This window comes from Amphibalanus amphitrite, unplaced genomic scaffold (assembly GCF_019059575.1).
Source record: "Amphibalanus amphitrite isolate SeventyFive unplaced genomic scaffold, NRLGWU_Aamphi_draft 000003F_arrow, whole genome shotgun sequence".
In the NCBI taxonomy this organism is placed as follows: Eukaryota; Metazoa; Arthropoda; class Thecostraca; order Balanomorpha; family Balanidae; genus Amphibalanus; species Amphibalanus amphitrite.
The window spans coordinates 655,690-672,685 of NW_024881500.1; the positions used below are offsets into that span (position 1 = coordinate 655,690).

The following is a 16,996-nucleotide window of genomic DNA, read 5'->3' on the forward strand; positions in this document are numbered from 1 at the left end:
CCGATCGATAGAGAATGAACCAGGAATTCACATGGATCCTAAAAATATGCATTTTCAAAAATCATAGGCGGATACAGATAATTGAGATTGGGGGTACACAAAAAGTATAGTAAATAAGGTTTTTGTTGGTACTGTTTCTAAAAAGGGTGGTAATGGTCTTGTTATGTTATAATTTTCTTATGAGAGAACGACTAAAATTGTATTGGTAATGCATAGGCGGTGTCAGGGCACCTATGTTGGGAGGTAAAACATAACCCCCCTTTTTGGACGCCTGGATCCGCCTATTATAGCAAAAACGTGTCAAAAGAGGATGCACAATAACTGTATATGTTATCACATGATACCTTTTATTCACTGTTCGTAAAACTAGTGCAGCATCGTGATCTTCGCCCAAATGACTCGCTTCACGAATAGGACCCCCCAATTCCCAGTGCTCTGGAGCCGCCCCTGGTAAAGTTATGAACTTGAAATTTTCAGGGAATGTGCCCAATTTAGTTTTAGGAAAAGTCAGAAAATTTCAGCATCGTAGCTTCAGCGGTTTCGGAGATATTGCCGAAAAACCTGAGGGGTGGATAAAAACAACCCCCCCCCCCCCTGCCACTAATAGGGTTAACAACTTCCTTTTTAACAGAAGCTAATAGGAGAAATCGTGGCAAGTTGCCAGAGCCCTTCATCCAAATCAGACAGATGACAGCTACGGTACACCTAAAAATGATCACCCGTCCGTAAGCCTTTCCGTCAGCAGCGGTGCACCTCATTGACCTGCGGTCTGTCTGGTCGCGATTTGTCCGATAGCGGGATCACTGCCGACCGGCCGGTCGGGATCATATAGCGCGCCTCATGACCTGCGGTTACGGAAACTCGCTCTGCTCCGGTGGCGGCTGGAAATTTATGCAGCTTCTGTGACAGCCCGGTGGCTGAGCCCTCGTGGAACTTGTCTGACCCGCCCTCAATCCGACCCGTCCGCCGGAGTCGGGGCTCGCAGGGGTCAGAGAGATGGTGTTCGGTCCGACAGCCGCAGTCGCAAAGTGGGCCTCGCAGCCAAACGAACGGCCATGGGACCCGGAGTGAACGCTCCGCCGCCTCTACTCGCTTCTCAGGTAAGTGCTGGGTGGAGACTGGAGAGATATAATTTCATAGGATATGACGATGCAAGGCGTATGTATGCTTGTACTTATTTCACTTAAATTTTTGTAGCTTTGTTAGACTTTTCTGGCCCATGCACTGCATAATAGCACTGTAACGACCTATTAAAGAGTTTAAAAAAAAGAGCGTAATGCTACATTTAATGCTCATCATCATCATCGACGCATATAAACCTCATAGTTGTGCTGGTGGCAAACATTATATGCTTTAACCCGCGCGGGGCTGGGGGGGGTAAATTCTACCCCCCTCGCGAATTTTTGCGATATCTCAAAAACGGCGGCGCGCAGCGCCGCCAAACTTTCAGTACCTTTTCTTACATCAATTTGACACGTTCCCTGAAAATTTGAGCGAAATCCGTCGGAAAATTTTTGAGAAATTGACGTTTTAGTGACGTCATGTTCGCCATTTTCGCCTCAAAACACGGCAAAAGTTCAAACGCCGCTAACATCTTCATTTTTAAAGGAATCAAGACGTAACAAAAAAGTTATACGTAATTTTACTTTGTCTATCAAATGGCTATCTCGGTTTTTTGAAAATTTTGGATTTTGGCCTAAATTTTTAAAAAAAAAACTGACTTTTTTGGGAAAATCATTATAAAATCCAAAACTTTGAGTCTATCGAAAAAACCGGAATATATGTCAGAGAAGTGGTCTATGTGCACCTACATACCAAATTTTAGAAGAATCGGTTCAAAAATGTGGGAGTTATTCAAAATTTTATGACGTCACGACACACAAATGTTTTGAAAAATGACTTTTTTGGAAGTTCTAGACCTCGTACGGAAACAAAAATAGCACCATTCGATTCGCCGTGAAAAACTGCATCAGATAGACACCTTTTTAGGCCTTAACAACCAACTTCAAAATTTGACCTCACTTGACCTGACCTTGACCTGACCTCGACCTGAAATTCATCCAGAGGTGGTCCATATCACTTATTGAGTGTGCCTATTGAATTCTATGAGTAAAATGACCCATAAAACATGTGTCGCACATGCCCTTTTCTATATTTTGTTTTTTGGTGACCTGACCTGACCTGACCTGACCTTGACCTTGACCTCTGAATGATATTGTATGCAACGAATATTGTCTTGGTAGCCTAAGAACACGTTTTGGGCGATCAGTCTCAGTCCATGACTCCATTCTTCGGCAACTACGGTGCAAGGCCGATACTGTAGAAACTTGCAATTTGTACCCTTGACCTGACCTTGACCTTGACCTCAAACTTTAAATTAAGTACATGTTTTTAGTAGTTCGTGATGAGAGCTTTCGACTGGCGTTTGAATTTTCCAAATCGGACCATTAGTTCGGGAGATAACAGGAGGGGGGGGGGGGTAAAATTTACCCCCCCCCCCAGCCCCGCGCGTTCGGCTGGAGACCCCAGCCCCGCGCGGGTTAATGTATCGACTATTCAGACGATATAAACACTCTTCAACGGTGCCTAAGACCAAAATAATTGCTTCGACTAGATCACTTTCACAACTCCTGCAAAACAGCGGAAGTTGAGGTTGGATACACAAGTTTAAGATTCAGGAAGGACAGAAGTATGTGTTTCAAGCACATTCTCAATAGGTCGTAGCACCAAATGTTTTAATTCTGCAATTTATGTGAATGCGAAATAAGACGAAAAGGTGACTTGGTGTTGTTCTCGGGTGCCAGCGTCGGCGTCGCCCGGTCAAGCATGCTGTGCCGCATCGCACTGGAGACTGCAGGCGCGCACACAAACGTATCCCGGACCATTCCGAGGCGTGGAAGCATTAGCTCTTCGTTCCCGAATGTTTGTTGTTTTCACTGTGCCATGATTGACTTAGTGATGTATTGTGCGTAGCTTATCAGAGCTTTTTGACATCTTTTATCTTTTCCACCTATCTTCCCCTTCGATTAAAAGGGACAACCATTTTCAATCCAAATAGGAAGAAATACTTCAAGTGAGGACGAGATACAGATAAGAACGGCACTGTTTCCGCCTTATCAGCTATTGCCCAACACGACGAAATCACTAGCTCGATATAAAACTTGGCAGGTATTCAAAAATTAAACTATTCATTATTTTCATCACTGCGCTCGGCGTGACACCACAGCCTGCTGACACATCTGTAAGAATCTTGGCTGACACCGACTCCTGTTGAGCTCTCTCAGACCATTGCCGTGCTGCTGGGCGTGCTCGTGCTGCTGGCGGTACCCGAGGTCGGAGCCTCTGGGTCATCATCATCTGAAGCTGGACTGCCAGACGCCTCTATACACAGTCGGAGGTTCATGACCCCTTTCCGTCTGCGGCGGACCCCGCTGCAGTATGTCGATGCAGACTCTGACCGTAAGTTATGGAAAATGCCAACAGGAAAACGATGGGTGGGAAAATTTCTTACGACAGAGATAAGCTTAAATAGAAGCAGAAAACGCTTGATTCGTATGCAGCTTATGAGGGTCGCCGTAAAATATAATGGAGTACCTAATTGCGCATCCACTAGCAAGAAACAATAAATAATTATCAAATGAGACTGAAAAACAAAGAAGGGAGCTAGAATTGTCACTATGCAATAACATTCTACCTTTGCTCGAGCAATGCCTAGAAGTAAATCAAGTGGTAAATGTTCAGTATGAGATGGACCTGTTTTCTGAAAGGAAACAAAACAGAAATTATCAGCTGAATAAATGTCGCTCTACCTTTCAGTACCAAGCAGCGGTCGTTTCGAGCTGGCTCCGGGTGTAAGTGTCACCTTTTCATCACCAAACTACCCCGAAGACTACAGCCCACGTGTCTGGACATCATGGCTGTTCACGGTAAGCACAAATGGGGCATTGGTCCAAGTACAATAGTTGCATTCCTGCCTTATATACATATGTAATACCTATTCCACGACCAATGCGCGATAGGAGGATGAATAACTTCTAGCCCTAGAAACTCAAAGCCATTGCTAGCGATGTTCTACTTAACTGATTAACGATTGCCTTATACCGCTTGATTCTCAATATCTTAACCACTCGTAAATTAATCAAATGTATTATGATCAAGAGTCGGTACAGTACAGCAAACAAGCAACTCCTATTTTCGAATACATCACATCCTATAGCATCGAATTTGAGTTCATTTGTGGAGGAAATCCAGCCAAAAACAGTCAATTCTGGAAGCAGGCTTGCAAGTGTAATTCAGATGTTATCCAAAGTCCTATCATATATTATAATCGTCGATGAGGCTTATATTCTCGATGTCATGAAATGGTTTCAAGCTAAAAATATTCCAGTCACAACATATACCTGCCAATTTTTTCTTCAAAAGTACAGACGCTGAATACCTACAAGTATGTATTCAGAGTGCAATGCCTTACGAGGGACTCAAAAGAGTGAGAACGTCAAATTGCTCTGAACTCACGAGCTTCGTGTGTCTCGGTTTCTTGATAGTTAGAACACATTAACAAGTTCAAAAAACTGTTGATTTGGAAATTGATCTCTCAATTGTCGAACACAGCGATATGATACCAGCGTGCGATGTCGCCTGGCATCTGTCCCACGTGGAGGTACCGACCGACGAGGGGTTCCGGGCACCGCAGGATCCTGGAGAACCAGCGGTCCACGAGCGGACCCCTCTCCCTGAAACACAGGGCCGACAGGACGTCACTCCTGTCGAACGGGTGAGATCCCACGCGGATCTCAGTGAATTCCAGCGGGCTCAGAATGTCGCCGCTGGCCACGTAGAGCAGGCGGTGAAAGGCTCTCTCCGTGTTAAAGTCGTAGACTCTCCAGCTCATGTCGCCGTAATCGTGGATTTCTGTACCCGGCAGCAGATCGATCAGCAGGTGCTCCCCGATGTGCTCGCAGAGCTGTGGCACCCGAGTTCTGCAGGACAAGTCGTCCAGTCCCGCGGAGGTTCTGTTGTAAAAACAGCATTCCCGTTGGCCCTCTGCGCCGCTGGGCTCTCCCGCGGCCCACAGTGGCGAGTCGCTGCCGATCTCAGTGCCGGTGACTGTGACATAGAGTCCCTCATCCAGCGCCTCATGAACCCCGACCCCGACTCCAGGGTACGATGAGATGTCAGTGCCATAGGAACCTGCCAACTGACCGGTCTCCAGCGCCTCCAGAATGTCATCGACCAGCTGCCGGCTGTCTGGGGAGTGGTGGACTCCTCCGACATTGAGGCAGCTCGCGGCGGCGTACACGCCGGGAACGGCGCGAGACAGACGGAGGAACCGTCTAGAGATGGCCGTGTACCCTTCAGGCGGAGGTGCGGGAGGAGTGGGGAGCTCCCAGACGTAGGTAACGACCCCAGTCGAGGGAGGTTCACCACCGGTGGTGGTTGTCGTTCCCGTTTCACTAGAGGTTCCAGTTGTGTTTTCGTGGCCAGTAGAGGTCCCAGTGGTGTTCTTGCCCGTTCCCTTGCCGTTCGATGTGTTTTCTCCCGAGCTTGTACCGGTGACCGATTCAGTTTCGGTTGCAGTTGCAGAGCCACTCAGAGTTTCTGTTCCGAGGAGCCCAGATTCAGTGTCTGGGGCGTTTCCAGTGGTATCCACCTCGGGAGCCGCGTAACGTCGGCAGTGAGAGGTCTCTGTCTCGAACTCGACAGCCATACAGTCGACGGTGTGGCGGCACGCTTCCTGACAGCGCTGCAGCGACGGCTCTGTGGTGGCCCCGATCCGCGGCCACCCCTCCACGGCGGTGGCCAGATTCTCCACCCAGCGTCCGTTGGGCCGACAGAGCAGCTCCGTCACCGCGCTCCAGCCTTCCTGACAGACGCAGCTGTTCTCCGTACCACACACGGCGCCGCTGACCAGTAGGGTGCAGTCGGCATCGTCCCGGCACGGCGCCTCCAGCCAGCTGACCCCGCGGCGCCGGCTGGTGCTCCACCTCCCGGCAGAGACCCGCCCACCACCGTCCGGTAGGAGGACATCAGTGAGGCTGCAGTCGCCGGTGGAGACGTGGTGCTCGAATCCCATGCAGCGGACGTCCGTCAGGCAGCGGTGACGGCAGTGGCAGGGAGTCGTGTCCGGTAGGAACAGGTAGCGGATGCCCTCGGTGTACCTCTGCGATCCAGTGGTGATGTCGTCAAAAGAGTATGCCACGGCAGGCAGCTGGACTTCACGAGAGCGCAGCAGTTGAAGATGGGTCGACGGCAGGCGAGGGAGGTTCTCTGAGGGGCGGGTCGGAACGAGTGCTGCTGTTGCTTCCGTCGCCATGAGGACGGGCTCGGAGAGCATTTCGGTGGTGTTAGACGGCATCGGCTGCAGTAGAACGGTGTCCAAACGGACGACCGTCACTAGCAACAGTGACAGGAGCGCCACAGGACGGCGACCGCGTCCCTCCATCGCGGCCTGAAGACTGGGAGGCTTTTGGACGCAATTGTTTGTAGGAGGATATTATCGGGCTCATTTGCATCACTTTTTCATTATAGCGACGCTTAATTACAGACTCGCCAAAACAACCACAACAAATGAGAGCCTAGATAGAGGGCAGATTGCGCTTAACCCGCGCCCTGCTGGGGGGGGGGGTGTTTGAACACCCCCCCTTGTGTTTTTTTGCGAATATCTCAAAAACGGCGGCGCGGAGCGCCGCCGTTTTTGGTACACCTTATCATACATCAATTCTACACATGTTGTGAAAATTTCAGACCAAGGTCATTCAAGGTCAGGTCACCAGGTCACTTGAAGTGACCTCACCTCATAAAAAGTTTCAATGTCTGTCATAGCTACACCGAGTGACCGATCGCTTTGAAACTTTCAGCGATTGATAAGGGTAACAGTATCTATGAAATGTATATCTCGGAATTTTGATATCGGTGACCTAAGGTCAGGTCAATTTTGCGACCTCCCCATTATAAGTCAATGGGAGAAAATTGAAATGCGCCTCTTTTGGACGGAAGACATTATAAACACTCCCAAACACTGAATTACAAGTGGTTTAGACACACTGAACATGAAAATGGTGTCCGTGACCCTTGTTTATGCCCTGAGGTCATCTTAGGTCACGAATGGTATCTAACAGTTTTTCGCAAATAACTTTTGATAGAGGCATGCTAGAGCGATGAAAACGCCTTAGATGTGTTCAGCTCGACGATACGGATCGACTGATATGCAACATGACCCCTTCCGGTTAGGTCATGACCTTGACCTGAGGTCAAATTTTCAAGTTGACCTTTCAAGGTCAAGTTATAGTTCATTCGATGCGTCTTGACGAGAGGAACACGATGCCGGTAAAAGTAAGCTCGTACAAGGCTTGGGTCAAAAGTTATTGCCGAAAAACTGTTTCCGAAAAAAATCGGCTATTTTTGCAGTTTTTGCCCCCTGCAGGCAAAACCGTTGACGTTAGGTCAAATCTGAGAGAATTACTCAGAAAGGGCGTTAATAGGGCTATCGAATGCGCTTTTCCGCGGCGCTGTAGCTCTGTTGGTTCCCGAGTTATTTGTTGGCTTCTTGGAAATTTTCGATATTCGACGTGGAAATCGGCGAAATTTTGCCTTCAATGACCTCTGGTGACCTGACCTTTGACCTGACCAAAAAATTGACCGAAGTGATTTCGTCATTATTTTTGACGCTCTTTCGAACGCCGCCTTCCGCGTATCGCTACGTGGCCCAGGAGCCGAGTTACAAGGGGGGGTGTTCAAACACCCCCCCCCCAGCAGGGCGTGGAAATCCAGGACCCCCAGCCGGGCGCGGGTTAATTGAGATGCTTATCAGCCTTTATTAATATGCACGCCTATTGCCTATTGCCTTTGTTGCATGGCTACAAAAGTCAAAACAACATGAGACAAACACTAAAAGACGCTATCGAAGTTCTAGCGAGACCTTGCAACTATATTCGCATCAAATATGTATGTATTTGGGGTCGAATTCGATGCAGCCTTCCTACAGGTGAACCGTGAAAACGTCAATAAAAAGCAATCACCCCTTTACTTTTTTAACAATACTCAACTGCATGGACGATTGCTTTTTACTGACGCTTTCAATTGACGCCCAGTGGAATATTCAATGGTTTTGTTTGAATCGACTCTGTTGATTTCGCAGTGGCCTTATATTTTGGGAATGCGAAAATACAGCACTGCTACCACATTAAAGGGAGATAATGAGCTTTCTTTTTTCTTAAATAAAAATTACTCGACATCTATACTATTTCTACTGTAGTTTCTATAAAATATGAAAATTTCCTAGCACATTTTCGTATGTGAAAAAGGTTTTTATTTTTGCAAAAAAGAAGCAGTACTTGCAGTACTTGTAACACCCACCGAAATGCGTTGTCCTTCTCTATAAAAAAGTCGCAGTATATGGCGCTTTTGTTTCAAACAGCGACGCTTGGGTTTTTGTTTATGTTATCGCCTTGTCGTTGCTTGGTTGTAAGGATTCTAATTTGAATTAAAGTTAATTCGGTTTAGAATTAATTAGATTCTAATTCGGGGGTACATAGTGCCTACTCTTCTTTGTTTCCAAGTATTATTTTGCGCCACAAATGAACGGCATGCGCCAGAAACGCAGCCAAATCTTGCGATTGCGACTACGAAATTCATTATTTTGACCTCAGAGCCTGAAGCGAAAAATACAAGCATATTTATTTCGAAAAGACTTCAGGTTTGTCGAACGGTGTTATGAGAATTTTGATAACAGTACTGCATAAGTTTTTCAGTGATGCCGCAAAAGTGTTGTATCTATCTTCTTTTATTGTGCAGTCGGCGGGACCGATTCAAAATTGAGTCGTTGCTACTAAAATAGCAGCATATGGCGACAGATGATGAACAGGAAAAATAGTTGCGTAAATTTAGACATAAACCACCCCCAAACCATGAATATCTTTTGAAGGCACTATAGACGACCATTAACTAACTAGATGTGATGAAGATCAAATGTAATGAATACGCTCATTTTACAAAATTACATGCAAGTACCAAAAAGTGATGTAAGTACTTATTCAACGGTCATTTTCAGCGCTCCCCGCTAACGTGACTTCAAGTTGAGATATTTGCGGCAAGGTACCGAATTGAGCAAAATGGTTTTAATTTACATTATAACTTGTTGTGTTTTGTCAGAAAATGGTCCTAACTCAGATTTTGTGGAAAAAGGTCATAATCTCCCTTTAAGCTGTTGACGCATTCCTCCGTCCGATGTGGCTCTGCAGGCGATACTTACAAGCTGTTCACTAATTGCCGCAGTCGTAAGGCTGATGGCGATAAGTCGCTGTACTTTCCAGCAAGTCACGTAAGCCGCCTAATGTCAACGACCTATGTCCCGTTTGGATTACTCAGCGCAAGTGATATTTCTATAGAAAATCCGCAAACAGGCCACTGGCGGTCATCACACAACATACTTTTCAGTTTTTGCCACACATCTAATGGCGTTTTTTGTATGTATTTCAGACTGCGGAGCAAGGATCTCTAACGCTGAGCTGTCCCGACTACCAGCTCTCCGACCAAGATACTCTGCTAGTACGGCGGGGTCAGGATCAGCGCGTCAAATTTGATAAGGACGCGTCTCCCGAGGTGTACTCCGACGCACCGCTTTTAGTGGAACTGCGCACACGGGGTAGAGGCAGAATGCAGTGCATGGTTCAAGCCCTAAATGACGGCACGGTGACCCAGCAGATGGGCGCTGCGACGGTCGACAGCCGTCAGCCGGTGGACTCTCAGACGAGACCTCAGCCCAGTGAGAGCGGCCCCGCGTCGACAGAGAACCGACTGCTGCTCGGTGAACAGTTACCATCTGTACAGAACAGACCGCTCGGGCAGCCAGTACCGGCGGTACAGAACAGACCACTCGGTCAACCAGTACCGGCGGTACAGAATAGGCCACTGGTGCCGGAGACGGGAGCTATAATTGGGGAGACAAAACCTCTCTTCCCCCAGACAGCAGCAAACAGGCCGCTATTTCAGGCAGCGGGTGCCATAGCGAAGCCATTATTCGTCCAGGAAGTTGAATTTGGCATCAGGCCGCTGTTCGTAGCTCAGGGTCCCGTGAATGTTATTTCCAAGCCGTTGATTGCCCAGCAGAAACCCGTTCTGGCCCAGAGCCGGCCTCTGTTTCCGGCCGGCAGTCCAGTACTAACCGAGACAAAGCCACTTCTGGGTCTGCTATCTGCCGATGAATCGGAAAATAAACCACTTTTTCCACCGGTAGGACCGGCACGAAATGTAAAGGAGACGCAAAAACAACTACCAAAAGCAAAAACACGCCAAACACCTTTAAATAACACGTCGAATATGGAACCAGTAGAAACTGACGAAATGGAACCAGAGGATGACTATTCAACCGAACTTCAAAAGTCGTCATTGAACAGCGAAATATGTGGAAAGGTGTTACAAAATACAAGAATCATTGGAGGCGACCTCGCAAAAGAAAAGGCTTACCCTTGGCTGGTAAGTAGCCAGGCGTAAGCCATGACTCTGACCAAACTTTTCCAGCCCGCATTACCAAATAAACATTAATATCGTAGAATGAATATCAGATGAATTTTCGACCACGCACGAGCCTGCATTGGAAATGTATCCACCTGTTCTTTTTTATGTTCACTCATTTTCTTTCAGGGTGCGGTGGCCAGCAGCATTGGTTCAACTCCATTCTGCGGCGCGGCGATCATCAATGAACGGTTCCTAATCACAGCCGCTCACTGCGTCAGAAGGTCAGTTCACCTACAGCGACACTCGGCGGTCTGCTAACAGAACAATGCAACTAAGAGGCCGGCACATACACGGCCGCATGTCATAACTGAAGTGGCCGAACCAACTGATGCATACCTTACCTACATACCTACCGTTTGCATGCGGAATATCGTTAGAGTATGCTTATAGCTAGGAAAAAATATAGCAAAAATAAATGATCCGTACTTTAGAACTAATAGAATAAATGTTAAATTAGCAATGTTTTCTTCGTATAAACCAGTATCATTAGCTTGATCTCAAATGCTAGGCGAAAGCGGAGTGATTGGTAACAACAATTACACCTACCGACTACCGTCCACGACTCCACGCTAATAACCGCTTTGCGCCTCCATCTACATCCTCACGGCTGCCTCAGGAGGGAGCCAAAGCGTGTCAGCGTGCTGGTAAAGAAGTGGAAGCGGTTCCTGGACAGCAGCGAGCTCCGTCTGAGGCTGGAGAACATCACCATCCATCCCGATTACAACGACACCACCCAGTTTAACGACATCGCAATACTTAAGTACGAGGCAATCTCATGAGCTGGTTTATCTTCAACGTTACCAAATCCATGGCCAGCGAACGCTGTTTTGTTAAATTATTAATCTTACGAGCTGTTTCATCAAATCAGAAAATGAAACATATGCTTTTTACATGTAAGAATATTCATTTTCGGTGGTTACCATATCTGTGTGTTCGTTATCCTCAATCATCGTGTACCTAATGCCACAAGGTAAACACATATGACTTGTGCTGTGTGCATACAAGCCGAATGAATGAATGAATGATGTTAACGTATATAAATTAGGCACGTCATGACATTCCTAATTCGAAATGATCCCGCGAGGTCCACTTAAAACATAAATTACTGCACCCAAGCAGCACCCCAGAACCTCCCACCACCCGCCCGCCCCCTATGTCGTGCAGGACGCGCCGCTCGATGGCGGACCTGTTCTCGGAGCCGGACGGCCGGGTGCGTCCCGTCTGTCTACCCACGGCGCGCTGCTCCGGCGCCGACGCCGCCCAGCCCGCCTGCTTCGCCGGCCAGCACGCCTCGGTCGCCGGCTGGGGCATCTCCAACACGGCACTGTTCTCGTCGCCGGCCGCGCTGCTGCACGTGCAGCTGCCCATCCTGGAGAACGCCGCCTGCCGCGCCAGCTACCACCACATCTTCCGCATCACCGACCGCATGCTGTGCGCCGGGGTGGACAAGGGCGGCAGGGACACGTGCCAGGTGAGAGGCGGCGGGGACGAGGATTTTTGTAGGAGTTTGCCATGAGATCAGTCACACCGAGAGATTCCAGAAATGAGAAATCCTACCTAGAAAATATGCCAAACTGTAGGTGGCCAAATACGCTATTTAGTTCGCCTTTATTTACTACAAGGCCGATCTTCAGTTTACAAGTATGTTGCCCAAATAGATGTTTACGTTTGGACCCGGCTCCATGTCCAGTCCAGTTCCACCCATACAAACATGTGTTTTTGCGTTTCTATGTAACCTGTACTCAGCTGTCAGCCTCCTACATGCAAGCGAAGTGAATGACAGACGTCTGCGTCGTCTGCTGCAGGGTGACAGCGGCGGGCCGCTGGCGGTGACGGACGAGAACGGCGTCTTCACCATGGTCGGCGTCGTCAGCTTCGGCAAGGGCTGCGCCGAGCCCGGCAGCCCGGGGGTCTACACCAGGGTCTCAGGTGAGATCTGAAATAAACACTCTTTCTGTCGCGGTTCTTAAAACTTCCGGGGTTTGCATTTGACAAATTGCAATGCATCGATTCTGCAGTGATTAAACTAAAGTAAAGCGCGTCGTTGTCCCAAGCTACATGAATAGCCTATAGGATAAGCTATCAAAGAAATGTTTCCTTCTTTTCAGAGTACTTGGACTGGATCATCGAAACAACGCGCCTGTAGATGTCCAGATTGGACTTCTGATGGCGCAAACGCGCACATTGTAACTCAATCATTGTATTTATTTATCTTTCGCGATAGTTTTGATGTAGCTGCACACGCACAGTGCACGTACCGGTACGAGTCTGCATGCGTATGTATGACAGTGTGGGGAGGATAAAACTGCTACTTAAAAAAAAAAACGGGAAAGGTCATTAGCTTTGTGGTCGTGTCGTGACCGACCCCGGTAGACATGATCACGTCACGTCATTCCAGCTCGAACTATGTAGGGTCTACGGTGGTCGGTGGCCCAGTATCAGCGAAATGATCGCTCGTTCCGAACGTGACATTGCCACCATGCTCCGTCTCACCACCTGTCCGGACGCTCCTGAGATGCTGCGTCGCCGAGTGTTAACGCTGTCCCATTTGTCGTCTCGCTCGTACGCGCAAGTGAGAGTAGGCAGATGGGGCTGCCCAGAGTACAGACTGAATTCGCCAGAGCGGCTTTCTCCACAGGGCGGCGAAATTGTTTTAATGTTTTTACGCTGGATGCTCCTTGCCGAGCTGTAGTTTTAACTCAATATCTTGCGCAATTTATTTACAACTAAGTTTGCTTGGATTAAGCATGATTGTATTGTATTTTATGGTTACCTTGTTCCTCTTATCACACGAAAGGTATTCATGTGCATTATTTTTTATTACATAGTAGACACAAAATAATATATGTTATGGAGGGTTTGAATACAGTTTATGTATCTCCATCTGTACCTGACTCTTGAGCCTTCAAAACCGCTGTGCCAGATTATTGACAGAAACGTTTTTTTTCAAACCCGAATAAGTGCATAGAGATCCTATACCAACAGTGCACACTGTACAATAAATGCACCTCTCAATGCCTTCAGCTGAACGAACCTCGAGATAAGACGACTAATTCACGACTCAAGTTCGACTCATGCTCTAGACGACTCAAGCTCTAGCCGAGACGACTCAAGACCTATTCATTCAGCGCTTATATTACGACATGCCCTGTCTTTCTTCGTAGTTCGTAGTTAACCGACGTTCTTACTCACGCCACAGCCCACAACGCCACCGAATTCAGAAAAAAAGCGGATCTATGGGGGCGTCAGATGACCGAAGTAGCTGACGTCGCCTACACAAATTCATTCTTCGTACTCGCTGATTCGGCGACAGGCTGACACACATCGCACACTCAAATACACATCTAGCACAATACAAATCACGGGCCAATGACACACCAATGACACGCCATATCAATCCACATCACCGGGCACCAGCTGACGGGATTTGGGGGTGGCCCGGCGTCCCGGAGACCAACTAGCCCGGTGTCCCTCGGAGGGCTGATAGCGGCGTCGGTACACCATTCTGTCTCGGCGTCGGTAGTGGTACACCATTCTGTCTGTCTTGTTTTTATTTTGGAGAAGCGCTTTAATTTTAGTTTAACCCTCGCCGGCCGAGGGGGGGGGGCGGGTGCCGCCCCCCCATAGGGTTTTTTCGCGATAGCTCCGAACACGCTGGCGATAGAGAACTGAAACTTGGCATACCTGACCTTTGATCCAAGCCGCATCTTTTGACACCAACCGCATTTTTGGGTCAGGTCAGGTCACTGACCTATGACGTCATAAGTGAACCTCTGCACGGTCTTCAGATGTCGCAACTTCGCAACGCCCTCACTGCCAGAGGAGATGTCACAGGGAAATGAAACTTGCAGGATCTAGTATCCATTATGAGTCCCACAACTTGTATATCTCGGATTTTTCCTAAAGGTCATATGAGGTCAGGTCATTTTCGTGACCTCACCATTATAAGTCAATGGGGAAAAATGAAAACTGCTATTCTGGCGCCGGGAACGATCTCCAACTATCTCAAGCACACAGAATCGTGATTTTATTCACTCCTTGCAAGGTTAGATGCGTCACTTTTGCAATGTTGACCTTGCGTGACGTCATTTATGACGTCATCAAGGTCATATTAGTTTTTCGTCAATAACTCTTGATCAAATTGAGCTAGCGAGTCGGAAAAGCCACCAATGGACTCAGGAAGACCTGCCGAATCGAATGATATGCGACATGACCTATTTCGACCAACTTCGTGACCTGGGGGTGCTGACCTGACCTTGACCTGAGGTCAACACCCCAAGTTGACCTGACCCGGACAAAAAGTATACCATTCGACGCGCCTGAGCGAGACAAACACGATGCTGCCAAAATCGGCGCTCTGCGGCCGTTTTTTGCGAAGTTATTCACCAAAAACTGACCCGTACCTTGGGGCACTTGACCTGACCTCAGAGGTCACCGGTTGACCTAGGACCTTAAAATCGGGTACCAATCTCTGCGTCTCGTAACGGCGCACACGCTCGTTTTTTCCGCGACGCGCTAGCTCCACCAGGGGCGAAACGGCGAGGGGGGGTCGTACCCGCCCCCCCCCCCCCCTCGGCCGGCGCGTATGTAGAAAACCAATAGGTCCGGCGAGGGTTAAATCTAATGCCTACCTATGCACGATTACATACGTTTATTCCTTTGTTTCTGTCAAACATGTAAAATAAACTGAAATGAGGTGAATTTTGAAGGTGAGCGACGCGCCCTTTTATGCACTTTTACAAACGGACGTAACATTTCGTGCTCTAAAATCATTGAACGATTTTTCCACCTGTTGCACGTTGCACCTCCCCCTCCCCCTAAAAAACACACAATCCACGCTACTTATCATCTCCCAACGTCTCTCCCGTCATCAGTCCTTAGCACCCTGCCCTCCGCTTGTGTCTCTGGTCATCTTTCAATGTCTCATTCGTCTCTTCCCATGGCTTCATCTTTTCGATGTCTCTCCTCATCTCCCTGGTCATCTCTCCCAATGTCTCCCTGCTCATCTCCAAATGTCTCACCGGTCATCTCCACCCAGGCGCACCATCTGTCGTATCGGCGGCGTCAGCTGCGGTGACATGCGCCAGAGTGGTGCCAGGTGCGCCAGTTTCACCGACACGGCGTCACCACCGGCGCCCGGTGCGGCTCTCTATGTAGGGAGACACACCGACTGAATGCCATCAGTACGGACCGAGGCGTGAGAAGCGGTGGTCCGCTAGCGGCGGAACTGACCGCCACTGCTGGAAAAGATCCGCCGCTGTTTGGCCCTGATCAGTCGCTGACCAGTGGAGATCGTACGCTTTACTGCAAAGACCGGACCCCGTTCAGTGTTAAACCGCGAGCCTGCGAGGGTGGGCGTCCTGAGAGACGGTTTTGCGTGCGAATAATAGAAGTGGAGGCTGTCGGTTAGGGCCACAGACTGCGAGTAAAGTTTGTGTCGTGATCGGACACTGGTGATTGGAGAGGTCGGAGCAGGAGCTTACGGGAGCCTACAGGAGCCAACAGGAGCTAACAGGAGCCAGCAGTGGACAGAACGACTGGAGGAGTACAGCAGGAGCTTCACCATGGAACGCAGGAATCGGGTGAGTTTGGTACGATTTCTTGGACAGCCGGGGGGACCAACTGGGACTAGTGGGACAAGCTGCACTGTTTGAAAAAAGTTTAGCATCCATGTCAAAAACCAGCTCCCTGTACCGGCTTATTTTAAGCACCCTAAATGGGTGCAACTATTTACATTTAAATTACCAATGGGTGCAATTTTTACAGTGTGTGATCAAGTGGGGGCTGGTGAGATTGCTGGGGAAGGTGGCTGAACCAACTGGGACTTGTGGGACGAACTGGGACCAAGCGGGGACTGGCGGTTCGAACTGGGACAGCAGTAGCACCAATCAGTGTGCCGTGGCTTATCGAAACGTATGCATTTTTACATGAACCCTAAGCGAGCTATGATGCGCTCATTCGTTTTACAATCGGCAATTGTGCTTGAAAGGCACATACTAAACCTGGAATGCTGGGAAACTTTGATACCTACATGTTTTGCGCGCATGATTTAAAAATTTCAGCCTCAGGTCACCCAAGGTCAAGTCATGAGGCGTTTTATCTCTTTGCTTACATCTTACCTCACAAAGTAAGCGAACTGAGGTCGTCTCTTTCCTGATTTTAGAAATGACATTCATGAATTAATTGCCTAGGCATTCTGTATTACCGGAATTCAGATTAATTTTGCTATTTCTTCACTGCAAGTTAACCCGCACCCCACTGGAGGGGGGGGCTATTCATAGCCCCCCTCCCGTTTTTTCTGCAATAACTTCCAAACCGCTTGACGTATCGACGCCAAACTTTCAGTACCTTCAGCTGCATTAATTTGACACCTTGTGTCAAAATTTGAATTTCGTAGCTACCATAGGTCGGCCGGAAATGACGTCAGAGTGACGTCATGTTCGGACGATTTCGACGCAAAATATTGAACCACGGCAATCGT

At 48.4% G+C, this 16,996-nt stretch overlaps 1 protein-coding gene across 1 annotated transcript; it reads left to right on the top strand.

Annotated features, from left to right (window-relative positions):
- Positions 1–980: 980 nt before the first annotated feature.
- Positions 981–13,531, top strand: LOC122393850. The gene is made up of 9 exons (XM_043390306.1): positions 981–1,100; positions 3,285–3,459; positions 3,817–3,926; positions 9,478–10,473; positions 10,642–10,736; positions 11,132–11,275; positions 11,680–11,986; positions 12,321–12,444; positions 12,624–13,531. The coding sequence occupies exons 1-9, from the start codon at positions 1,056–1,058 to the stop codon at positions 12,659–12,661; spliced, it is 2,034 nt and encodes a 677-aa protein (XP_043246241.1). The 5' UTR covers positions 981–1,055; the 3' UTR covers positions 12,662–13,531.
- The last annotated feature ends 3,465 nt before the right edge of the window (positions 13,532–16,996 follow it).